The 27539-nt window shown below is 42.1% G+C and overlaps 1 protein-coding gene across 4 annotated transcripts in view; it reads left to right on the top strand.

Annotated features, from left to right (window-relative positions):
• The window catches only part of msantd4 (Myb/SANT-like DNA-binding domain containing 4 with coiled-coils), a 29231-nt gene extending 2334 nt beyond the window's left edge, over window positions 1-26897 (top strand). For 2 of the 4 annotated variants that reach the window (XM_068033749.1, XM_068033747.1), the window contains 2 exons: window positions 11489-11957; window positions 21897-26897. In XM_068033749.1, the coding sequence (XP_067889850.1) occupies window positions 11490-11957; window positions 21897-22499 (1071 nt within the window). In that variant the 5' untranslated portion in view covers window position 11489 and the 3' untranslated portion in view covers window positions 22500-26897. Of the gene's footprint in view, window positions 1-5319; window positions 5454-11488; window positions 11958-21896 lie in introns of all 4 variants that reach the window. The other 2 variants (XM_068033751.1, XM_068033748.1) reach the window with 2 other exon arrangements.
• The last annotated feature ends 642 nt before the right edge of the window (window positions 26898-27539 follow it).

Consider the following 27539-nt stretch of genomic DNA (forward strand, 5'->3'; position numbering starts at 1 on the left):
TCCATCCCACTCCTGACTCGTGCCTTGTAGGCGGTGGACCGGCTTTGGGGAGTCAGGAGGTGAGTTATTCGCTGCAGAATTCTCAGCCTCTGACTCACTCTTGTAGTCGGAGAATTTATATGGCTGGTCCAGTTCAGTTTCTGGTCAATGATAACCCCCCTCCAGTTGGTGGATTCTGCGATGGTAATGTTATTAAATGTCAAGGGGAGATGGTTAGATTCTCTCTCGTTTGAGATGGTTGTCATCTGGCACTTGTGTGGGGGTGAATGTTACTGCCACTTAATCAGCCCAAGCCTGAATGTTGTTCTGAGGAGTTATGAATGGCACTGAACACTGTATGATCATCAGCGAACATTCCCACTTTTTTTTATTTTATTTTTTTATTTAGCGATACGGCACTGAACCAGGCCCTTCGGCCCACCGAGTCTGTGCTGACCAACAACTACCCATGTATACTAACCCTACAGTAATCCCATATTCCCTATCACCTACCTACACTAGGGGAAATTTACAACAGCCAATTTACCTATCACCTGCAAGTCTTTGGCTGTGGGAGGAAACCGGAGCACCCGGCGAAAACCCACGCAGACACAGGGAGAACTTGCAAACTCCGCACAGGCAGTACCCAGAATCGAAGCCGGGTCCCTGAAGCTGTGAGGCTGCGGTGCTAACCACTGTGCTGCCCATTAGACAAGTGACAACTTCTGACCTTATAATGGAGGGAAGGTCATTGATGAAGCAGATGAAGATGGTTGTTCCTAAAACACTACCCTGAGGAACTCCTGCATCCGTGTCCTGGGGCTGAAATCATTATCCTCCAACAGCCACAGACATTTTCCTTTCTGCTAGGTATGATTCCCAACTAGTGGAGAGTTTTCCCCCGATTCCCATTGACTTCAATTTTGCTAGGGTTCCTTGTGCCATATTCGGTCAAATGCTGCCTTGATCTCAAGGGCTGTCACTCTGACCTCACTGAAATTGCAACATGGACCATCAGACACTACATCATGTTTGAGGGCAATGAGGAGCTGGCACGAAAGAGGAGTTGAGGACTGGGGCAGATCAGCCATGATCTTATTGAATGACAGGGCAGGCTTGAGGGGCCGAATAGCCTATTCCTTCTCCTATTTCTTATGTTCTTATAAGCATACAAATGGAATCGGCCACTGCTTCCATGCTGGAAAGGATGGGCTCCAAATTGTGCAAAACTCTGTCCAAGTTGGTACTGGATGCCTTCATGCTCCTTGGCATTTACTGCAGGCTTTCTGGCAGGCTTCCCAATGCACCAGGCAATTTGTTGTAATTACCCATCAGTGTTTTTCTGTATGCTGTCCGATCAAAGTCATCGTCATAAGGTCATTATGACACGCAGTTAGGCATTTCAGCCCATCGAGTCCATACCAGCTCTCTCTAGAGCAATTCCCTCAATCGCCTTATCCCTGCAAGTTTATTTCCCTCAAGTGCCCATCCAATTCCTTTGAAACCATTGATAATCTCTGCTTCCACAACCCTTTTGGGTAGTGCATTCCAGGTCATTATCTCTCACTGTGTAGAAAAGTTCTTCCTCACTTCCCCCCTGCATCTCTTGCCCAGTCTTTGTACCATCGGCTAATAGGAACAGGTTTTCTTTTTCTACCTTATCTAAACCTGTCATAATCTTGTACATGTCTATCAAATCTCCCCTCAATCTCATTTGCTCCAAGGAGAACAGCCCCAGCTTCTCCAACGTAACCTTGTAGCTAAAATCCCTGATCCCTGTAACCATTCTAGTAATCTCCACTGCACCCTCTCAAGGTCCCTCAGAACCTTCCTAAAGTGTGGTGACCAGAATTGGACACATGACTCTAGTTGTGGTCTAATCAGAACTTTACAAAGATTCAGCATAACTTTGTCAAAAGCTCTATTTATGAAGACACGATCCCTGATGCCTTGCTACCTACTCCTTCAATATGTCGTGTCACCTTCAAAGATCTATGCACATGAACCCTGATGTCCCCCCTTTCCCTGTGCACTCTTTAGAACTGTGTCAATAAGTCTATATTGCCTCTCCCTATCCCTTCTGCCAAAATGCATTGTCTCGCACTTCTCTATATTAAATTGAATCTGCAACTTGTCCACCTCCAACTTTTGTATCATGGGCAAATTTTGAAATTTTGCTCTGTATTCTAATGTCCAAGTCATTTATATGTATCAAAAAAGCAGTGTAAGTCCTCATCTGAGTCCTGTGCGGCCTCGTCCTCCAGCGAGCTGGCACCTACACTTCTCTTGCCTCCTACCCTGGCTGCAGCCCACTTGTGCCCGTTGTCTCACCACGTGCAGATCTCACCTCTGCCTTCTCAGATCCGTGCAGTGTCAGGATCTGAACTGGTAGCTGAGAGTGTGAAATCAAGGGACAGTGCTGTGTCGTCTTCATTACTATTTTCTTGGTCTTTCCCCATTTCCTGGCCAGGTTGCACCTCTTGCCTAACTGGAAAAAAAAGGCACAAGGGTAAGGTTGTGTGGAGGTGGGGGAAGTAAGAGGTGCATGCTTTTACCATCTGCAACTTTTAAATCAGAAGAGAGTGTGGGATGAGGGTGAAGTAGGGAGTGATAAGGAGGATTAGATAGGAGGATACTGTCATCTTTGGTTTCAGCCCTTTTTTTTTATTCGTTCCTGGGATGTGGGTGTCACTGGCTAGGCCAGCATTTATTGCCCATCCTTAATTGCCATTGAGAAGGTGGTGGTGAGTTGTCTTCTTGAACCGCTGCAATCCATCCTAGGGTGGTTTGTCCGTCGAAGGGTTTCATTCCTTATTGACTTTGAGCGGTTAGATACAACTGAGTGTCTTTCGAGGCCATTTCAGAGGGCTTTTAAGAGTCAACCACATTGCTGTGGGTCTGGGGTCACATGTAGGCCAGTAAGGACAGCAGATTTCCTTCCCTAAAGGACATTCATGAACCAGATGGGTTTTTGCAACAATCGACAATGGTTTCATGGTCATCATTAGTCTAGCTTTTTTAATTCCCGATTTTTATTAATTGAATTCAAATTCCACCTTCTGCCTTGGGATTCGAATCCATGTCCCCAGAGCAGTACCATGGGTGTCTCGGTTATTAGTCCAGTGACAGTACCTCCCCTGCCAGTGGCCACAGCCTCAACAATGGCCATTCCAATAATGGCCAGCATCATCTCCATGGGGATAAGAACATGCAGGCATGCCCGTTGCCCTTTGGTTAGCTCTTGCTGCCTCTGGTTGTGCACTACCTTGCTGTGCAAGAAAGATGCAAGTGTATTAGTGAGTGTTTTGTAATCTGTTTGGCTCATGTGATTGACATGGTTGAATAGCTGGCAGGATGTGCATACTGTGAGATGTTGGTGTGAGGCTTATGGCAATGTTAAGTTCAAGGGTGAGGTGAAGCATGTTAATATCGGGTATGAGGCCTGATTGATAGAAATTGTTACATCCTCGAAGAATTCTAGTAGATTTGTCAAGCATGATTTCCCTTTCATAAATCCATGCTGACTCTGCCCGATTCTACCACTGTTCTCCAAGTGCTCTGCTATAAAATCTTTGATAATGGACTGTAGAATTTTCCCCAGATGTCAGGGTGACTGGTCTATAATTCCCTGCATTCTCTCTACCTCCCTTTTTAAATAGTGGGGTTACATTAGCTACCCTCCAATCTGTCTATAGAATCTTGGAAGATGACTACCAATGCATCCACTATTTCTAGGGCCACTTCCTTAAGTACTCTGGGATGCAAACCATCAGGCCCTGGGGATTTATCGGCCTTCAGTCCCATCAATTTCCCCAACACCATTTCTCTACTAATACTGATTTACATCAGTTCCTCTCTCACTAAACCCTGTGTTACCCAACATTTCTGGTATGATATTTGTGTCCTCCTTTGTGAAGACAGAACCAAAGTATGCATTTAGTTGGTCAGTCATTTCTTTGTTCCCCATAATAAATTCTCCTGTTTCTGACTGTGAGGGACCTACATTTGTCTTCACCAATCTTTTTCTCTTCACATACCTATAGAAACTTTTACAGTCAGTTTTTATGTTACCCGCAAGCTTGCTCTCGTACTCTATTTTCCCCTTCTTAATCAATCCCTTGGTCCTCCTTTGCTGAATTCTAAACTGCTCCCTATCATCAGGTCTGTTGTTTTTTCTGGTGAATTTATATGCCTCTTCCTTGGATCCAATGCTATCTCTAATTTCCTTTGTAAGCCATGTCTTGGCTACCTTCCCCGTTTTACTTTTGCGCCAGACAGGCATAAACAATTGTTGCAGTTCATCCATGCACTCTTTAAATTTTTGCCATTGCCTATCCACCGTCACCCCTTTAAGTAACGTTTCCCAATCCATCATAGCCAACTCGCGCCTCGTACCTTTGTAGTTTCCTTTACTAAGATTCAAGACTGTAGTCTCAGAATCAACTACGTCACTCTTCTTCTTGATGAAGAATTCTATCATATTATGGTCACTCATCCCCAAGGGATCTCGCACCACTAGATTGTCAATTATTCCTCTCTTATTACACAATACCCAGTCTTGGATGCCCTGTTCTGTAGTTGGTTCCTCAACATATTGGTCCAGAAAACCATCCTGTAAGCACTCCAAGAATTCCTCCTCTACGGTATTGTGACTAATTTGATTTGCCCAATCTTTATGCAGATTAAAGTCACCCATAATTACAGATGTTTCTTTATCACATGCGTCTCTAATTTCCCATTTAATGCCATTCCCCAACATCACCACTACAGTTTGGGGGTCTATATACAACCCCCACGAACGGTTTTTTGCCCCTTAGTCTTTCTCAGTTCTACTCATACAGATTCCACATCGTCCGAGCTAATATCTTTCCTCACTATTGTGTTAATTTCCTCATTGACCAGCAATGCAGCTCCACTGCCTTTTGTTTTTTGTCTGTCCTTCCTAAATACTGAATACCCCTGGATGTTCATTTCCCATCCCTGGTCACCTTGCAGCCAGGTGTAATCCCGACTATATTGTACCCATTTACATCTATTTGTGCGATTAATTCATCCACTTCATTGCGAATGCTCTGCGCATTAAGGCTCAAAGTCTTAAGGCTTGTCTTTTTAACATTACTTGTCCCTTTCCCACTATTATTCACTGTACAGAAAGGGCCCATTTAATAGATCATTTCTTAACGTGAATCTATATTAGAAGACAGAACATTTTTGAATAGAATACAATCATCTTTTCTAGGAACTTAATTCAATTTATTGGACAATTCAGTGTTTTCGTGCTGTAAGAATACAGGTTTGATACAACTTGACCAAACTCAAAAATTGACCAAATTTTACCAGTATGCTTCGCAGGGCAAAGGACCTTTTCAAAGTAAACTGTACTGCAGTATGCTGCAAGCTGCTTTTTCACAGATAAGGAAGACCTTGGACTGCTGAGACTGTAACTGGTACAAGGCATTCCTCAGCCTAATAAGGTGGGTGAGAGAATCTGAGAATCAACTCATGTAGATCAGGAACTGAACTTGAGGGTGGACTTTTAGACAAAGAACTCAACATACTATTGGACATTTTGTATTAAGAAAAACTTTTAAAGGACAATAAGGTCCTGTCAGTATATCATGCAGGCTCACTCCTGGAAAGAAAATGTATAAAAGTTATTGTAAAAATGCACTTGCTGCTGCAGTCGGGAGGGCAACTTGGTCGATTGCCAGTTAAAGAGCTACGTCAATTCATTGCAGTACTGACCACTTGCTGCTGTTGGAGCTTTTGCTTGTAGTTGCTTGAGCTTAAAGTACAGGCGAAGATTTCTACATGCTTATGGGTAATTGGGGATAACTGTGTGACAGAACTATCAGATGCTTCTCAGCTCTTTCTGACTTTTAAGTTAAAGGAACTTATTCCAGAAATCTTTGTTTTGCATTGCTTGTTCCACAGATCAGAACTCTGTTAATTGTTTGACAAAAAGAAAGTCTTACAGTGCATAAAACAAATTTCAGTAATCAAAAAATACTATAGATGCTGAAGGGTGTGTGTGTAAATTGCATGATAGCATGGTGTGACTGTAACTGATGAGAACAAATATCTATCCCATTAAGGTTGGTTGAAGAAATTCTAATGGGGTCCCAAGAGTCAATAGATTTTCCATAGCCGGATGCATGTTCTCCAAACCTTGCATGGTTGCAATACAAGAAACGCATTCTATGCAATAATATTGTCTGGGAGGATATTTTTATACTGAAATAGGTGCATAAGTTTTAGGCTGATACTGAATGATTTCTGCATAGCGAGTATGTCATTGTTGTAACCCCAGCAAAAATTATATTATTTAGAACACATAAAGCAAGTTTGTGATCCAAGTTACTAATTTCTAAGGACAGCTCCCAGACAGTACAGTAGAACTTGTTGGGTTGTAATATAGAAACCTGGAAAAAATATATATAACATATATATATTTTGTTCCCAACCTCTTGATTACCATTCCAGAAAGAGATGAGGACTAAAATTCCATGTGAGCCATTCTATGAGTGTTTTTTGTGTAGGATGGGACACTTCCCTGTCCCTTTCCAGTACCTCTGATCCTAGTCCATTTCTGAATGTTGGACAATGTAGATACTTTGGGCAAGCTCTAGTGCTTGTTATATCTTAAGTTGGTGCCCATATTGGTTGAGGGCTGCATTGTCAAAACTATTTCATTTAAATCCTTCAGGACCTTAGCAATACTGGATACCAGGGGGACACAGGCATTGTTGTGGCGCAAATTGTAGAACCACGATCAACATCAGCCAGCATTTATATGACAATCTGCATGTGCAAGACATGTCCGTGTGCATTACAATAAGGAGGAAAAGTGAGAATCAAAAGCATGGGGAATAGGGAATAAAATAGAAAGTCTAGAATAGATAACAACGACTTATGTTTATTTAGCACTTTTAATGTAATAAAATGTCCAAGGCGCACTGAAAGCACAGTTTAAAAATAAGGATTTTGAAAGCTAGATGAGAGTTAACAAGACATTTTTTATTCATTCATGGATGTGGGCGTTGCTGGCTAGGCCAGCATTATTTGCCCATCCCTAATTGCCCTTGAGAAGGTGGTGGTGAGCTGCCTTCTTGAACCGCTGCAGTCCATTTGGGGTAGGTATACCTACAGTGCTGTTAGGAAGGGAGTTCCAGGATTTTGACCCAGCAACAGTGAAGGAACGGCAATATAGTTCCAAGTCAGGATGGGGTGTGACTTGGAGGGGAACTTGCAGGTGGTGGTGTTCCCATGCATTTGCTGCCCTTGTCCTTCTAGTTGGTAGAGGTTGCTGGTTTGGAAGGTGCTGTCTAAGGAGCCTTGGTGCATTTCTGCAGTGCATCTTGTAGATGGTACACACTGCTGCCAGTGTGCGTCGGTGGTGGAGGGAGTGAATGTTTGTAGATGGGGTGCCAATCAAGCGGGCTGCTTTGTCCTGGATGGTGTCGAGCTTCTTGAGTGTTGTTGGAGCTGCACCTATCCAGGCAAGTGGAGAGTATTCCATCACTCTCCTGACTTGTGCCTTGTAGATAGTGAACAGGCTTTGGGGAGTCAGGAGGTGAGTTACTCGCCTCAGGATTACTCACCTCAGGATTCCTAGCCTCTGACCTGCTCTTGTAGCCACGGTATTTATATGGCTACTCCAGTTCAGTTTCTGGTCAATGGTAGCCCCTAGATGTTGATAGTGGGAGATTCAGCGATGGTAATGCAGTTGAATGTCATGGGGTGATGGTTAGATTTTCTCTTGTTGGAGATGGTCATTGCCTGGCACTTGTGTGGCATGCAGATAGTCCTGTGAATATTACTTGCCCACTTATCAGCCCAAGCCTGGATATTGTCCAGATCTTGCTGCATTTCTACACGGACTGCTTCAGTATCTGAGGAGTCAAGAATGGTGCTGAACATTGTGCAATCATCAGCGAACATCCCCACTTCTGACCTTATAATTGAAGGTAGGTAATTGATGAAGCAGCTGAAGATAGTTGGGCCTCGGACTCTACCCTGAGGAACTCCTGCAGTGATGTCCTGGAGCTCAGATGATTGACCTCCAACAACCACAACCATCTTCCTTTGTGCTAGGTATGACTCCAGCCAGTGGAGGGTTTTCCCCCTGATTCCCATTGACTTCAGTTTTGCTAGGGCTCCTTGATGCCATACTCGGTCAAATGCTGCCTTGATGTCAAGGGCAGTCACTCTCACCTCACCTCTTGAGTTCAGCTCTTTTGTCTAAGTTTGAACCAAGGCTGTAATGAGGTCAGGAGCTGAGTGTTCCCTGGCAGAACCCAAACTGAGCATCACTAAGCAGGTTATTGCTAAGCAAGTGCCGCTTGATGGCACTGTTGATGACAACTTAGATCACTTTACTGATGATTGAGAGTAGGCTGATGGGGCAGTAATTGGCCGGGTTGGACTTGTCCTGCTTTTTGTGTACAGGACATACCTGGGCAATTTTCCACATTGCAGGGCAGATGCCAGTGTTGTAGCTGTACTGGAACAGCTTGGCCAGGGACGCAGCAAGTTCTGGAGCACAGGTCTTCAGTACGATTGCCGGAATATTGTCAGGGCCCATAGCTTTTGCAGTATCCAGTGCCTTCAGTCGTTTCTTGATATCACGCGGAATGAATCGAATTGGCTGAAGTCTGGCATCTGTGATGCTGGGGACTTCAGGAGGAGGCCGAGATGGATCATGAACTCGACACTTCTGGCTGAGGATTGTTGCAAATGCTTCAGCCTTATCTTTCGCACTGATGTGCTGGGCTCCCCCATCATTGAGGATGGGGATATTTGTGGAGCCACCTCTTCCAGTTAGTTGTTTAATTGTCCACCACCATTCACGGCTGGATGTGGCAGGACTGCAGAGCTTAGATCTGATCCGTTGGTTATTGGATCACTTAGCTCTGTCTATCGCATGCTGTGTTGTATCTTCACCAGGTTGTCACCTCATTTTGAGGTATGCCTGGTGCTGCTCCTGGCATGCCCTCCTGCACTCTTCATTGAACCAGGGTTGGTCTCCTGGCTTGATGGTAATGGTAGAGTGGGGGATATGCCGGGCCATGAGGTTATAGATTGTGGTTGAGTACAGTTCTGCTGCTGGTGATGGCCCACAGCGCCTCATGGATGCCCAGTTTTGCATTGCTAGATCTATTTGAAATCTATCCCATTTAACACGGTGATAGTGCCACACAACACGACGGACGGTATCCTCAATGTGAAGGCGGGACTTCGTCTCCACAAGGACTGTGCGGTGGTCACTCCTACCAATACAGTCATGGGCAGGAGCATCTGCGGCAGGCAGATTGGTGAGGATGAGGTCAAGTATGTTTTTCCCTCGTTGGTTCCCTCACCACCTGCCGCAGACCTCAGCCCATTTTGTGCCCTTGTCACCCTCAGTGCTTCCTCCAAGTGGTGTTCAACATGGAGGAGTACTGAGTCATCAGCTGAGGGAGGGCAGTAGGTGGTAATCAGTAGGAGGTTACCTTGCCCATGTTTGACCTGATGCCATGAGACTTCATGGTTCCTGAGTCGATGTTGAGGACTCCCAGGGCAGCTCCCTCCCTACTGTATACCACTGTGCCACCACCTCTGGTGGGTCTGTCCTGCCGGGATAGGGATCATAACAGCTGAATGATTTACTGCAATGGTGGCACAAAAGCAGAAAGAGTTGAGGATAATGCAGTGCTAAATAGGAGAGAGTGCATGTAGGAACATAGCCAGTAAAAGATCATTAAGATAGATCGGGCCAAACTCGTGGAAGACTGGAAAATAATGGGCTGAATTTTACCAGCCCGTTGCAGGGGGTGGGGGGAGGGCTGGAAAATTCAGTGGGGAGATGCCCTCCTTGACCCCCGACATTGAGAAGGGCCCGTCGCATATTACCGGCGGTGGGGGGACCTTGGTGCGGCCCCCCCCCCCCACTGCTTGGCGACAGGGTCTTCATCTAAATATTTAAATGAACAATAATGAGAATTAAATTAACCTACCTGCAGGCGGCAACCGTCCCACACGATTTTACAGCCACCGATCGCACCTCGATGCCTTCGGAACTCCGTATGGAGTTCCAAGGCTAGCACTTGGTGGGGAGGGGAGAGGAATAAAACTTTCAGGACAGGAGAGGTGGGGGAGCGGGGGAAACAACTTTTATGGGCTTTGGGGATGGTGGGAAGGGGTTGAGGGTCAAAGGGGGGAATCTCGGGGTGGGGGGGGGAATGTTCAGGGTACTAATAAAAGTTTGTTATGGGGGGAGTGGGCAGTTAATATATAAATTACCCATTGTGGGGTGGGAGATGGGATTGAGGGTTGAAATTTAAATTTATTTTCATTTCCCGAAGATGGGGACTTTTAAATTTTAAAATGATACTGAAGGGCTTGAAGCAGTTTAAAAATGCGCCGCCGCCTGCGGGGTGGTGCTGGACACCGTTGCCGGGGACGCGGCGGCCGCCTCCTCTGTGTCATCAGGGGCGGCCACTCTGCCCCCTCTATTTAAATCAGCCTCTGCGTGTAATATTGCGGGGGTTGTGCGGTGCGCTTCCATGTTGGAAGGCCACTGAGTTCAAAATGGCCACCGCGGAGCGTGGTGCAAGAATAAAATCTAACTCAATGTGCTGGGGCACAGGGAGCTACTGTAGCTTGGAGAGGATGGGGGTGTGGGGCTAGTGCAGGTGAGGACTTGGAGTGCAGAGTTTTTGGATGAGTTCATGCATGAAAGTGAATGGGAGGGCGGCACAGTGGCGCAGTGGTTAGCACCGCAGCCTCACAGCTCCAGGGACCCGGGTTCGATTCCGGGTACTGTCTGTGTGGAGTTTGCAAGTTCTCCCTGTGTCTGCGTGGGTTTTCTCCGGGTGCTCCGGTTTCCTCCCACAAGCCAAAAGACTTGCAGGTTGATAGGTAAATTGGCCATTATAAATTGTCACTAGTATAGGTAGGTGGTAGGGAAATATAGGGACAGGTGGGGATGTTTGGTAGGAATATGGGATTAGTGTAGGATTAGTATAAATGGGTGGTTGATGTTCGGCACAGACTCGGTGGGCCGAAGGGCCTGTTTCAGTGCTGTATCTCTAATCTAAATCTAATAACGAGAGTGTAGGACAGATTCTTTGGGCCAGCTGTTTGTTACCTGTCCTTTTTCATATGTTTTAATGTAATAGGGTCTTGAGAAGTCAAGCTTTGAGCTGCAAGAAGGCAGTTTTGGTAGTGGAGATGAGCTCAGGTTCAGGTAGGATGACCAGGATATGCACTTTCTGACTCTGAGATGGCACCCAGAGAGGTTGATGTGTTCCTGGCCAGATGCATAGAAATGCTGCAGAGAGCTAGAACAGTTTTGCTGATGTTTACCGTTCATAAAGTTGATTAACTTTTTGTAAAATTTTGTTTACCAAGTCTGTAAGATTGTTTCATTTGCACTAGTCTTCATGTACAATGTATGGAGTCTGAAAAGAATATTTTTTAAAAAGTAATTTGTACAATAAAGCCATCTGTTTTTTAAATATGTTTTTAGAATGAAACAGTTCAAGAGGAAGAGGAAAAGCAATTTTACAATGAAAGAAACTGAAACCTTGTTGAAGGAAGTGGAGGACAGAAGAGATATAATTTATACTCAACAACATGATGCAATAACCAATGAGTTAAAATGGATGGCTTGGAAGGAGATCGCAGAAAAGGTCAGTGCGGCAAGTGGTGGCGAACAGCGCACTGCATATGAAGTGAAGAAGAAATACACTGATTTAAAGTGTTACCTGAAGAAAAGAGGGGAATGCTTGGAGAGGATGGAAGCCATGATGACTGACTGTAGTCCTACTTCACTCGATGGTTTTAACCACAATGCTGCCAATGGTGAAACATCTTGTAAGTTTGAAGATTCATTATTGGTCAATGAACCCAATAGACCTCTTTGTGTAGTTAAAGTAGAAGATGGTGATGATCACGAGGAAGAAGAGGAGGAGGAACTGGAACCACAAAATACAGAGGTTTGGTCATTAATTATTTGAGAATGATCTAAGAGGGGAGATGAAGGTGATTAGGTTTCTGACAAATATGTATTCTACTTATCTTTGTTGAAAAGAATCAATTGTAGTAAGTCCAATGATACAAAGATTTGATTTCCAGAGGTGTGAAGAAATAGGTGCCTAGCCAATGAACAAAGGGGCATAATCTTATAGTTAGAGAAAGGTCATTTAGGCATGAAAGCAGGAAGTATTTTTGCACACAAATTAGTGGACATCAGGAATTTATTCTCCCTATAGGCTGTGGATGTTGGGTCAATTAAAATTTTCAAGACTGAAGAGCGTCAGCTTTTTATTGGGTAAAAATATCAAGGAATGTGGAGCATAGGAGGCAAATGAAGTTGAGGCATAGATTATTATGACCTCAGTGAGACCTTTAACGTTAAAACTATGCGATATGAACCCACAGACCAATTTAAAGAATTATACAACAGGATTTGACATTTTAAGACTTTTATTATAACAGCTAAACTAAAAGAAATCCCTATTAACTAAATAGTACTTTGTAAGTAGCTGATAATCCCAAATTATTAAGGAATTTTTTTTTTATTAAAACACTTGAAAACCTCACACCATGCTTATATGTTACACAGTCCTCTTTGGCGAATTCTTTGTGGTTAAAAGTCCCAAACTCCTCCCAGTTGCAATGGGTTGGATCTCCCAGACCTTTTCAAAATTCTTGTCCTCTTCACTCACTTCTGCTAGCACTTCCAACCTGGATGTCCATGAATAAGGCGATCGCTTGATAATCCTGTTGGTATTTCCCTTCTCCGCAAACTTCAACTTTAAAAAAAAAACAAATTCAAGTCTTCGCAGCCTTTCGCTATATCGCTCTTCTCTAACAGCAGGTGTTCCCTCTGTCTCTCTCTCTCCCCCTCGAGGCTGCCACCACTGGTTGTTTTCCTTTCTTACAGCCTGCTCTGAGGCTGCCACTGCTGGTTTCCTTTCTTACAGCCTGTCTGTCTTCAGATTATCTGTTAATTTTATCTGGAATCAAAAGGCAGTAGCTCATTGTCTTTTTCCAATGTGCAAAGTCCAGAAGTCTGGTTTTAGCAGAGCCACCTGGGCCTTCCATTGTTTCCAGGTGTTAGCAGCTGCCATGCACATTTGCATCCTCAGAATCACTGACTTTTTGTTTACGATCCTAAAGTCTGAGAGGGTGAAACCCATTGTTCTTCAGGTGTTATACCCCTGCAGTCTCTGTTTTCCAAAAAATAATTTGATCTGTGTTCTTTATTGTCCTGGTAACCAAGATTTCTGTCTTTAAGCAGAATTATTGTGAGGTCAGCCGACTTCTCTGACTCCATCTTAATTTTTTTTAAACACAGTCATGTTACAAAGTCCAGTGTTCATGCCAAGGTCAATCATCATCTAACTGAATGATGGCATGTGCTTGAGGGGCTGAATGTCCTACTCCTGTCCCTGTGTTCCTGAGTACATGACTGCCAATGGTGGGGCAAAAGGGAAGGAAATCCCAAGAGATTGCAGTTAGAGAAACGGATTCGGGTAGCAGTGCTGGTCTGGTGGAGATTACAGAGATAAGGTCAAGGAAAGAGCGAAGATGAGAATTTTGAACTTGGTACGTTGAGATACTGGTAGCCAATGTACGTGAGTGTGAAACCATAATGTGCAAGTAGGACTTGGCGTGGGTAGCTGAGCTTTGGATAAACATGTCAATTACCAGTCCGAGACTAGTAGCTGCAGTGTCAGACCCAGTCTGCCCTGTGACATTGTCTGGCTCTAAATGCAGATTAGCTGCGAAGGAGAGCATGTGTGTAGCTCTTCACCCAGTGTTTAAAATTTGAACATGTAGAACACACAGTGGGGAGCATCTGCACATTCTACTCTCCACATTCTCACTAATATTTATACAGTAATGATTTTGATTCCCTTATTTATACTTTTACATGTAAATATAATTTTCTTTTAATTATTAAATGGAGTAACTTATTGATTTACTGCTGCATTCTAATATCAGACTGGAGTGTGAGAAAGTGCTTCACAATTTTGTGCTGTAGCTCAAAGGCACCGAACATTTTAAAGTTGCTTGACACAAAACATAACCTCTGGAGTTATTGTCTAAATGCAGTGGTAAAAAGGGTGAATTAAAGGCTCTTTATCTAAATGCACGTAGCACCCATAACAAGGTGGATGAATTGATGGCATAAATAGAAATACATGAGCATGATATGACAGCCATTGCAGAGACGTCATTGTAAGGTGACCAAGGCTGGGGACTGACTATTCAAGGGCATTTGACATTTTGGAAGGATAAGAAGAAAGGAAAAGGAGGTGGGGTAGCTCTGTTAATAAAGGATGAGATTTATACAGTAGTGAGAAATGATCTTGGCTTGGAAGATCAAGACGTAGAATCAGTTTGGGTGGAGATAAGAAATAACAAAGGAACAAAGTCGCTGGTGGGAGTAGTTTATATGCCCCCTAACAGTGGCTACACTAGGGGAGAATATACATCAAGAAATAATGGGGGCTTGTAGGAAAGGTACTGCAATAATTGTGGGCAATTTTAATCATCGTATCAATTGGACAAATCAAATTCGCAAAGGTAGCCTAAAGGATAAGTTTGTACTCAGGATAGTTTCTTAGAACAATATATTTTGGAACCAACCAGGCAGCAGGCTATTTTAGACCTGTAATGTCTAATGAGACAGAATTAATTAATGACATCATAGTAACTGATCCTCTAGGCAAGAGTGATCATAACAGTCAGTTTGAGGATGAGAAATTTGGGTCTGAAACTAGTGTCTTAAACTTAAATAAAAGCAATTGCAAAGACAGCGTTGGTTAAAGTGGACTGGAAAATATGTTTAAAAATATTACGTTCGAGAAGCAATGACAGACGTTTAACGAGATAGCTGTCAACAAAGATATGTTCCGTTGAGAAAGAAAGACTCTGAGAAGGCTGAACCATCCATGGCTAACTAAGGAAGTTAAGGATGGTATCAAATTGAAAGAAAAGGCATTCAATGCTGCAAAAATTAGTGGTATGCCAGAAGATTGGGAAAATTTTAGAAATCAGCAAAGGATAGCTGAGAAAAACGATAAAGAGGGAGAAATTAGAGTATGAGAGTAAACTAGAAAAAGATTTAAAAACAGACAGTAAAAGCTTCTACAAGTATATAAAAAGGAAGGGAGCAGCTAAAGTAAATGTTGGTCCCTTAGAGGATGAAACTAGGGAATTAATAATGGGAACCAAGGAAATGGCTGAAACTATAAACATGTATTTTGTATCTGTCTTCACAATAGAACACGTAAAAGGCATCCCAACAGTAGTAAAAAAATCATGAGGCAAAAGGGAGGGAGGAACTTTAAACTATCACAATCACTAAAAAAAATTAGTGAATTAGTGAAAAATTACTCGGAAAATTAATGGGATTTAAGGGTGACAAGTCCCCTGGACCTGATGGCCTGCATCATAGGGTCTCAAAAGAAGTGGCTGCAGAGATAATGGATGGATTAGCTGTAATTTTCCAAAATTCCCTAGACTCTGGAAAAGTCCCAATGGATTGAAAAACTGCATGTGTAACATCTCTATTCATGAAAGGAGGGAGACAGAAAGCAGGAACTATAGGCCAGTTAGCCTAATGTCTGTCATTGGGAAAATGCTAGAATCCATTATTAAGGAAGTAGTAGCAGACATTTAGAATATCAATGCAATTAGGAAGAGTTAACATGGTTTTATGAAAGGGAAATAGTGTTTGACAAACTTATTAGAGTTCTTTGAGGATGGAACAAGCAGGGTGGATAAAGGGAAACCGGTAGAGGTGTGTATTTGGATTTCCAAAAGGCATTCAATAATTAGCATGAATAGAGGATTGGCTAACTAATAGGAACCAAGAGTTGGGATAAATAGGTCATTTTCAGGTTGGAAAACTGTAACTACTGGGATGCCACAGGGATCAGTGTTGGGGCCTCAACTATTTAAGATCTATATTAATGACTTGGATGTATTGTAGCCAAATTTGCTGATGGTACAAAGGTAGATAGGAAAGCAAGTTATGAGGCGGATACAGAGTATGCAAAGGGATAAACATAGGTTTAGTGAGTGGGCAAAAATGTGGCAGATGGAGCAAAATGTGGGAAAATGTGAGATTGTCCACTTTGGTGGGAAGAATGAAAAGCAACATGTTATTCACATGGAAGGAAACTGCAGAACACAAAAAGCAGGACAAGTCCAACCCAGCCAATTACCATCCCATCAGTCTACTCTCAGTCATCAGTAAAGTGATGGAAGGTGTCGTTGACAGTGCTATCAAGCAGCACTTGCTTAGCAATAACCTGCTCAGTGATGCTCAGTTTGATTTCCGCCATGGCCACTCAGCTCCTGACCTCATAACAGCCTTGGTTCAAACATGGACAAAAGAGCTGAACTCGAGGTGAAATGAGAGTGAGTGCCCTTGACATCAAGGCAGCATTTGACCGAGTGTGGCATCAAGGAGCCCTAGCAAAACTGAAGTCAATGGGAATCAGGAGGAAAACTCTCCGTGTTGGAGTCATACCTAGCGCAAAGGAAGATGGTTGTGGTTGTTGGAGGTCAATCATCTGAGCTCCAGGACATCACTGTAGGAGTTCCTCAGGGTAGTGAACTAGGCCCAACTATCTTCAGCTGCTTCATCAATGACCTTCCTTCAGTCATAAGGTCAGAAGTGGGGATGTTCGCTGATGATTGCACAATCAGCATCATTCGCGATTTCTCCAATACTGAAGCAGTCTGTGTAGAAGTGAAGCAAGACCTGGACAATATCGAGACTTGAGCCGATAAGTGTCAAGTAACATTCGTGCGACACAAGTGCCAGGCAATGACCATCTCCAGCAAGAGAGTATCTAACCATCTCCCCTTGACATTCAATGGCATTACCATCACTGAATCCCCCACTATCAACATCCTGGGGGGTACCATTGACCAGAAACTGAACTTTGCAGCATCCTTAAACACGGGTGAGGTCCCGGAGGACTGGAGAATTGCTAATGTTGTCCCCTTGTTTAAGAAGGGTAGCAGGGATAATCCTGGTAATTATAGACCGGTGAGCCTGACGTCAGTGGTAGGGAAGCTGCTGGAGAAGATACTGAGGGATAGGATCTATTCCCATTTGGAAGAAAATGGGCTTATCAGTGATAGGCAACATGGTTTTGTGCAGGGAAGGTCATGTCTTACCAACTTAATAGAATTCTTTGAGGAAGTGACAAAGTTGATTGATGAGGGAAGGGCTGTCGATGTCATATACATGGACTTCAGTAAGGCGTTTGATAAGGTTCCCCATGGCAGGCTGATGGAGAAAGTGAAGGCGCATGGGGTCCAAGGTGTACTAGCTAGATGGATAAAGAACTGGCTGGGCAACAGGAGACAGAGAGTAGCAGTAGAGGGGAGTTTCTCAAAATGGAGACGTGTGACCAGTGGTGTTCCACAGGGATCCGTGCTGGGACCACTGTTGTTTGTGATATACATTAATGATTTGGAGGAAAGTATAGGTGGACTGATTAGCAAGTTTGCAGACGACACTAAGATTGGTGGAGTAGCAGATAGTGAAGGGGACTGTCAGAGAATACAGCAGAATATAGATAGATTGGAGAGTTGGGCAGAGAAATGGCAGATGGAGTTCAATCAGGGCAAATGCGAGGTGATGCATTTTGGAAGATCCAATTCAAGAGTGAACTATACAGTAAATGGAAAAGTCCTGGGGAAAATTGATGTCCAGAGAGATTTGGGTGTTCAGGTCCACTGTTCCCTGAAGGTGGCAACGCAGGTCAATAGAGTGGTCAAGAAGGCATACGGCATGCTTTCCTTCATCGGACGGGGTATTGAGTACAAGAGTTGGCAGGTCATGTTACAGTTGTATAGGACTTTGGTTCGGCCACATTTGGAATACTGCGTGCAGTTCTGGTCGCCACATTACCAAAAGGATGTGGATGCTTTGGAGAGGGTGCAGAGGAGGTTCACCAGGATGTTGCCTGGTATGGAGGGCGCTAGCTATGAAGAGAGGTTGAGTAGATTAGGATTATTTTCATTAGAAAGACGGAGGTTGAGGGGGGACCTGATTGAGGTGTACAAAATCATGAGAGGTATAGACAGGGTGGATAGCAAGAAGCTTTTTCCCAGAGTGGGGGATTCAATTACTAGAGGACACGAGTTCAAAGTGAAAGGGGAAAAGTTTAGGGGGGATATGCGTGGAAAGTTCTTTACGCAGAGGGTGGTGGGTGCCTGGAACGCGTTGCCAGCGGAGGTGGTAGATGCGGGCACGATGGCGTCTTTTAAGATGTATCTAGACAGATACATGAATGGGCAGGAAGAAAAGAGATACAGACCCTTAGAAAATAGGCGACATGTTTAGATAGAGGATCTGGATCGGCGCAGGCTTGGAGGGCCGAAGGGCCTGTTCCTGTGCTGTAATTTTCTTTGTTCTTCTTTGTTCTGGAGTAGCCATATAAATACCGTGGCTACAAGAGCAGGTCAGAGGCGAGGAATCCTGCGGTAAGTATCTCGCCTCCTGACTCCCCAAAGCCTGTCCACCATCTACAAGGCACAAGTCAGGAGTGTGATGGAATACTCTCCACTTGCCTGGATGAGTGCAGCTCCAACAACACTCAAGAAGCTTGACACCATCCAGGACAAAGCAGCCCACTTGATCGGGACCCCATGCACAAATATTCACTCCCTCCACCACCGACACACAGTGGCAGCAGTGTGTACCATCTACAAGATACACTGCAGGGATGCACCAAGGCTCCTTAGACAGCACCTTCCAAACCCGTGACCTCTACCACCTAGAAGGACAAGGGCAGCAAATGGTTGGGAACACCACCACCTGCAAGTTCCCCTCCAAGCCACACACCATCCTGACTTGGAACTACATCACTGTTCCTTCACTGTCGCTGGGTCAAAATCCTGGAACTCCCTAACAGCACTGTGGGTGTACCAACCCCATATGGACTGCAGCGGTTCAAGAAGGCAGCTCACCACCACCTTCTCGTGGGCAATTAGGGATGGGCAGCAAATGCTGGCCTAGCCAGCGACGCCCTCATCCCATCAATGAATTTAAAAAAAGAATGCTACGGTACAGAAGGATCTGGGTGTCCTTGCACATGAGTCACAAAAAACTTAGCATGCCAGTACAACAAGTGATTGAGAAGTCAAATGGAATGTTGGTGTTTATTGCAAGGGAAATGGAGTATTAATGTAGGGAAGTCTTCCTGCAACTGTACAGGGCATTGGTGAGACTGTACCTGGAGTACTGTGTACAGTTTTCGTCTCCTTACTTAAGGAGGGACTTGCATTGGAGGTAGTTCAGAGAAGGTTCACTAGACCGATTCCAGGGATGAAGGGGTTGTGTTATGAGCAAAGGTTGAGCAGGTTTGGCCTATACTCATTGGAGTTTACAAGAATGGGAGGTGATCCGATTGAAAAAAAGAAGATTCTGAGGGGGCTTGACAGGGTAGCAGCTGAGAGGATGTTCTCCCTCGTGTGGGAATCTAGAACTAGGGGGCACAGTTTAAAAATAAAGGGTCTCCCATTTATTATGGAGATGAGGAGGCATTTCTTCTCTTGAAGGGTCATTAATCTTTGGCATTCTCTTCCCAGAGAGCAGCGAAGACAGGGCCATTGAATATATTCAAGGCTGAGATAGAGAGATTTTTGATCTACAAGGGAATCAAGGGTTATGGGGGGGCCGGCAGGTAAGTGGAGTTAAGGCCACAGTCAGATCAGCCATGATCTTATTGAATGGCAGAGCAGGCTCGAGGGGCCAAATGGCCTACTCCTGCTCCTATTTCTTATGTTCTTCTGAAGCCCTAGATGTACTATTAATTTATTAGCAGAGCTTCCATTGCACTGCTCACAGTTAGTGTTGGAGGATACATTATGCTTCTCAGTTGTTTTGATCGAGAAGTCTGTAAGCGCATGCTTCTGAGCCCCGGCCGTTAAAGTCAGGCAAGCCTGCTTGCTGTCACTCCTGGACTGATGTGTCGCTTGCCTTGCTGTGATCCCATCAGGAATTAAAATCTAGCCCTAAGAAATTTATCTTTTCAATAGTAATTTGTGTGTTTGAAATGCCTACAGCATTCTTTTCTGTTGGTGACCTGTATATATGTAAGAAGTCTGTGAATGTATATCTACACATAGGAATTGTAGAATTACTTATGACAAATAGCAAAACTGGCCACTCAGAGCATAGGAGAACATGTAGTGTGTGTTGCCTATGTCTCCAAAGGAGAATCGCTTAGAATGAAAATGCCCAAGGATACCAATTTTAGAACAGAGAAATAATCAGAATGTGTATGTTTTTGTATAAAACATCACACAACGAAAGAAAAAACTTATCAACCTTTTCTGAAGTTTTTTTTATGGGGAAAAGGCCAATTAGTTACTACATTCAAATGATTGTGTATATCATGTTTAAAGTTTCATTTGTCACACGATGCCACATTTCACATTATAATGTGCTCTAAATAGTCACAGCAGTTGTCTTTGGTTTTTATTTGTTTATGCTTAGACCTCAAAACCAATACTTGATTATTTAAAAAAAAAGCAGGTAACAAGTTGTGGAAGGATTGTGCCAATGCTCAAGTTGGAGGAAATTTTTATCTTACTCACAGGATCTGCATACTGCACTCAGTACTTGCTGCAGAGATAGTTCCTAAAGACGCAAGAGGCAAATAAGATAAACATGTAATATCTTTCTTAGCTTTGCTATTTAAAAAAAAAGCTGAAGAGATGGACAGTAATGAGCTGCTTTCCATATGATATGCAATGATTTATTTAGGAACTGAAATGTTTATAAATTTACTTGCAGTGGACAAAAAACTATTTATTTAAGGAATCAATCAAAAATGATTTGCTATCTCTGGGAAAGAGCCCATATAAATTTCCTTCCAAATTCTTTTGGGAGTGATGCACATGTGTTACGACCAGGTGAGAAAGGTATCTATGGGTCCCTCTCAGCCTTCACCTGGTCTTACTGTAACAGGGTTTGATTTTTAACACAGTGATTCCCCTTGGTAAATCCTTGTTCACCGCTTTCGAATTATAAGGCAAAGAAATGAGCACAAACAGACTTTCTTAGGTTTAAAGAAGAAAAGTCAAATTTATTCAACTTAAACTAAAAACTCTAATGCGGTTAATGCCTCCGGATACACACTGCGCTCCACGCGAGCATGCATACGCGATACGCACATGAAAATAGAGACAGAAAAGAGCAGAAGAAAAATAAAGTGGAAAGGTTTGAGGCAATATCTAAAGAGTTTGTTATGGTTCTTTGAGTTCACTGTAGAGTCCTTTTATAGGTTGATCTTGCTTTTCATTGGGGCCCAGTATTATTCTTAAACCTTGTTCACCGTAGGAGACTTTTCTCTCTTGGGGTTCATGTGTCTTCAGTGGATTCTGAAGCTGGTGAGAAAGAGATGGGAACAGACAGAAGAGACTGTGGCGGGCCAGCCACGAGAGGTCTTTTCAGACCAGGAGCCAAGAGAGGTCTTTTCAGTCCAGGAGCCAAGAGCCTTCTGCCAGTTCAAATACTATCTCTACAATTTAAAACTTCCCAAGTTGGCCAGCAGGGTGGTCATGTGACCGACTGGTTTGACCAGGTCAGATCTGTGTATTGTATGGGAGCAGGGGATAGCTTCTTTGTTACAACACTGTCTGCTATTATGCAAAAATGTCCTTCCAGCCAGGGTCTGCAACCCCTTGTAATAGGCCTTCTCTTCCCAGCAACAATTAGAAATTTAATGTCCGTGTGGTGAAATTAATGTGCCTCACTCTTGGCAGGTGGGGGCCTGCATGACAACATGCCACCCCAACTTCACAGCCCACTCTTGGAATAGTGCAGTGTCTGACACGCAATGCTTTGGGAACCTGTTAGCGCATATATATAAATTTTTTTGTTTTTGTTTTAGCAGATTAAAAATGTGGAAGAAGAACCCGGTATACTCGCAAGTCCACTTCCTACTATTCGAGCGCTAGAAGAAGTTGACAATTTTTCAGAGGCAGAGGGATGTTCTTCAAGCTCTGATCAACCTGCAGTGGAGAATTGCAATTCACATGCACTCTTCTTTATAGAGAAACAACGGTTAGAGTTGGAGAAACAACGTGTCGCCCTAGAATCTGAAAGACTACAGGTGGAGAAAGAGCGCTTGCAAATTGAAAAAGAAAAGTTGCGTTATCTGGATATTGAAAACGAAAGGCTGCAGCTGGAAAAGGAACGCTTACAGCTGGAGAAAGAGTGTTTGCACATCAAGAGAGAGAAATTGAAGCTATTGACCATGCAGGCCCGAAAGTTACAACCAGAGAAAGAATGTAACTCGCTGACTGAAAAAACAAATTTAAAATCAGTGGATATTGAAGCGGAAAAGCTAAAATTGGAAAGAGAGCATTTGCAGTTAAAGAAAGAAAGACTACATTTCTTGACTATTGAGTCTGAAAAGCTGAAGATAGACAAAGAGCGTCTACAACTTGAAAGAGAACGCTTGCAGTTGCAAAAAGATTGCCAAAAGCAATGAATCCATATAATTAATGGCATATTATTTTTTAAACTGAGTGTAATCTGAACTGTGTTGTTATTACTTGCAAAATATATCACAATGTGTTGTATAAAGCTTATTATAAATGACTTTCCAACAATCTATGAATGTAACTTATATATTTTTATCTGTGCATCAAAGCAGGTTTTCTCAGATTTGGTTGCAAATTTTACCTCGAATTTTGTCAACATTTCCAGACAGACATCTTAACATTAATTTTTAACTTGAAATTTTAGTTTTGAAATTCAAATTATTTAAAATGATGCTGCACAAGAAATAAGATGTTAATTTAGATTTGAATTTTGATCATGTTTAAGTTGTACTGTTACATGAATTAGTGTTTAACGGAAGGATGTTTTTATTCTAGGAGAAACATCTTTTAATATCTTTTTTTTTAAAGTGTTGGGGGATAAATAATCAATGGCCTTGACATTAACAACTCTGTTAAAGGAATTGCAAGCAAATTGTTTGTACGCCGATAATTTGTACATTGTACAATAATCTTTTTACAGTAACTTTCAGGCCTATATATGTTATAGCCCTCAGTTATAACCAGTTTTTGTCATTGGTATATCTAGATTTTGAGTTGATGCCTGCAACTGTTCAAATGACATTGTAGGCGGCTTGATTCCAAGTAGCCTGTGATGCTATGTACTGTTAACATGTAAAATACTTTTATCATAGCCTCTATTTGTTATTTTTCAGACAGCTCACTTAAAGCAAGTGTTTTTTTCATTTAAACATGATGTCCTGATAACTTGAATGAGATTATCCAATTAATGACAGATTCTGATGTTTGTCATTGTGTATTGTGTTTGAGGCTTTCTAACCCAATTTCACTGGAAAGCTCAACCGCTTTAGAAAGATTTCTATCTCAACTGTGCAGATTAGATTCAAGTCCTGGCCCCAGAAATGAAAAGGGATTGTAATACTCCACTGTGTTAGGTGGTTCTTGACACTAGGGTACAACAGCAGCAATGAGAGGAATACAGAAAATTCATCTTTGTTACCAATCCTGTCAGATGAGATTGGAAAATTTTATTTTGAATGTTTAGTGTTGCAAAAGCCAATTGTAACCTTCCCTGTTTTGAAACTGTGACCGACAAGTAATTCTAAGTTCTTCATTTAAAAATGTCTGAGAGATCAGTGAGTTAATTTGGTGAATATTTGAGCCAGGAAGGCCCCAGTTAGCTGGTTTCAGATAGGTGACAGTAGGGACACTACAGTGGCTTCAGTGCCTGTGTGTTAGGGAGAGAAAATTTGGCGAGGGTCCATGCTATGATTACTCTCCAGTCACTTCCACTGGATAGCATGTTGTATTATGCAACTGCCACACCACAATTAATACAGACTACCTCTACCTCTAGTTCGGACATTTTTGTTTACATAGAAGTTTTAGCTGAAAAGAATGTGTATCTAGACATTAGTTTACGGTACTGGGTAATTCCATTTCAGTAAGCAAATGTTAGTTCATTAGTTTGCTGCAAGTTTTAATAACAGTATATTTGCACAATATCAGTATCAAAATAGAAGATTGGGTGAAAGAATTGTGCATATTATTGGAAAGATTGCACTGTGGTTTTGGTAAATTGAGGACCAAATATTAATAGGTCCCTTCTATTATAATTCATCTGTATAAATTTTAATCTGTATTATTCAGCTTTTTGAATCTAATGCTCGAAGTTTTCTTGATTTGATTTTTCTAGTACTGAACTAAATAAATAGGTTTTCAATTTTACTGCTTTTCCTCCAACACTTGGGTAGTTTTTCTGCTCAGGAAGTATGTTTTCAAGTAGATTTGATGAGGATGATGTCTGCACCCTACAAATTTATTTCCAGATGCCTGAAATTTTATGACCTGGTTTTTGATAAGCTGTAATAAACATTTTTAGCCCAGTAACAACTGTCAGCTGAATACGTTGGAAAAAATAACTATAACCAGGTTACAAGATATAGATGTGTATGTATAGTTTTAGGAATACTGTGAATTAAAATAAGCTTCACGGTCTAAAACGATCCTGCTTTCCAATGCACGAGTAATTTAGAAAAAAATGTCAGTGTTTCTTTTAAGTACTAATGTTTTTCTCTATTGATAGTATAGTATTCAAAAATATTTAAGGAGGACTAATAACAATTAGTCTGTTTGAATCAGTGACTATATGCTAATGTTCTACACAGTAGCCTTTTCAGAGAAACTGTTTAAACCCCAGCTTTATCAAGTACTTATCAAGTAAATCTCAATAAGCGGAACTGAGCTATATAAACGAGAGTGGTTTCTGGTCCAATCTCTGTGCAGAGTTGGCTGATTTTAACCATGATGGCAGCTGGGACATTACAAGCGATCTCAGTGTTCCTTGGTTGGAGATGAAATAAAATCTGCCAGGGTTCTTGCTCCTGACTACTACTCAGTGACCCTGTCTTTCCCTCCACCCCCCTACTCAAAATTGTGCATCTATAGCTCAGGTGAGAACAGGATTGGGCTGGGCTCACTTTGATAGCCCCCCACTTCCTGGCCACTTCCCACCACCACTCTCACATAATAAATGTCCATTCCAGTGAAATATTAGGTGCAGCCACTGTCTGGATTTCACTGTGAGTGCATATTTCCAGAAGAGGGAAATAAATTCTAACCAAATTGCTGGATATAGATTTTTTTTATCAATGACCTCAGGTAGGACCCAAACAATGGCCTGTGGGACACCTGTGACCCTGAGCAGTCCAGCTCTTGGAACTTAGGCAATGTAGTTCTATTTGTAATTATAGTTAATTATTGTTTGACCTGTTCGGATTCTGTGGCACTGTAGGTTTGGAAAGGGCTGTTTGTAGCACTATTGCCTCATTGGTAAAAAAATCCTAAATCATATCCAAGATGAATTGGTATCAACAATTTGAGCTATATGCAGATTGATAAGGTCATGTATTTAAACTTCAGATGTAGTTCCAAAACACATGGTATGCACCTATGTGGTTCCTGAAGACAAAGCTTGGATAACGCTGGCCAAATGGATACAGCCACTGTCCTGTGGCGCACTAAGCAATATAGACAAAAAGATTCAATTACTGTTCTATGCTGTTAAATAATCTGTATCAGATTAACGGCTAGGCCACTGTATTGGCTTCTCATTCTTGTGCTCGTGATCAGAAAAGGCCACAGTTCTGCTCCTTATTGCTAAATTGGTGTCCCCTCCTGTGAAATGTATATGTGGACGTTAGGTGGGCTTAAGTGTAGTACCTCTATGGTTAGAACAGCCTGCCAATACTCAAATGTGAAGAATGTGCACTGAGTGAAGTACTGGAGGGCTTCCAGTGTCTAGAAACATATCCTAGTAACAGGGAAGGAGTGGAAGAAACTTACTAAAAATTATAGTACAAATTGAAATAAGATTCATGGCTAGCTATATGTGTACCTTCTGATTGATGTGCAACATTTACAGAAAAGTAACTTCAACAGATTACATCTCTGTACCAAATATATTTACTTCTTTGGTCATTGATCAGAGGAGCATCAATGTGTGGCTTCAATAACACAGGTCCAGTTAATATTTTTGACATTAGGTAGTGCTCCCTGCTATCGGTCTATTCTGAAAAGCTCTTTTTTTTAATGATCCTTATAACTATTCAATCAGTTACTTTTGTATCATGTTTTCTTTGATAAGACTTAACCTACAGTTAGACACTTATGTAAAGGAAAAAGCTCCTTTTGGCTAGCTTACCAAAAATAAAGTTGGTATTTTCTAAAAAAAAAACTTCCTCTGAAATTTTTTTTGTTTAGAGTATGTGAGAACACAAGGGCTAGAATATCTATCATGAATAGTGATACATGTTATTACAAAAAGTTCTAAAATTATATTTTTAAAAATCCCTCAACTGAGGCATTCCACCTTGTTGGAGCCATGGTTTTTCTGTTTCCACAGAAGCTGCTGCAGACCTAAGTTTGCATAGTCTGGCTTCTTTGCCTTTTCTAAAAATAGAGAGTTTTCTCAAAGCTGCAATTATATATTAAACCCCTATTAGAATATTTAAGGATTCCCTAAGATAGTGGAATTTACACCAGGCATATTAATTAAAGAATTAATAGTGAGCTATGTATCTGAATACAATTTTCCACTTCTTTGAAGGCTTGGTGCTAAAAATGCAACACCTTCCATTCTAAACCCTTTAGAGTTCAAAGCAGCAGTAATTCTGTCTTGGAAAAGGTTACCAAGCATAACTGTTACTGTTTATTCCCAATGCATGAATATCACAGGATAAAACAAGAAAATGCTTAGCAATGACCACATTTTTATTACATTCTTCATCATAAATCATTTTGTGCAAGTATTTAACTAAAATGTATTTTGTATGAAATGGCAGGATTCAATAATAAAGGTAAAGAAAATGTATCAATGGGTTTTCAGTCATTCGGCCTAATTATAAATAGTAAGTAGACATATGAGTAGTTAATAGTAAAATGAATTTAAACTATGGTTGATTGAGGTCACATTGTTTTATTTTCTTATTTACTTGCACTCCTATGTAAAAAGAAAGACTTGCATTTATATAGAGTACCTCAGTACTGCACTAGAGCGTCAGCTTTGATCTTTGTGCTGAAGTCCTGGAGTGGGACTTGAATCTACAACCTCTGACTCAGAGTTGAGAGTGCTACCAACTGTGTCACAGCTAACACCCATTATGTGATGTTTAAAACCATTCTTTTATAGTTATAATCATCAGTGTGAAAATAACTCCCTATATATTTGAACAAAAACTTACAATTATTGTTGGTGTTTTCATCCTTTTGCCCATGTTTGGATCATTCTCTCAAAAAGAAGAGGTTCACGTGTAGAGAGCTTTGTGGCTGACCTTGCAACCTGCAATATTCACGAGTGGTTTTCACTTCAAGCTAAATTTGCAGCTTTTTCATTATTACTAAAATGTTGCTCTGTTGCCTTGGTTCTGTATGACATCACTATCCCTACAATACACAAGAAATAGGAGCAGAAGTAGACCATATAGCCCATCGAGCCTGTTCCACCATTC

This window comes from Heterodontus francisci, chromosome 6 (genome assembly GCF_036365525.1).
Source record: "Heterodontus francisci isolate sHetFra1 chromosome 6, sHetFra1.hap1, whole genome shotgun sequence".
NCBI lineage: Eukaryota > Metazoa > Chordata > Chondrichthyes > Heterodontiformes > Heterodontidae > Heterodontus > Heterodontus francisci.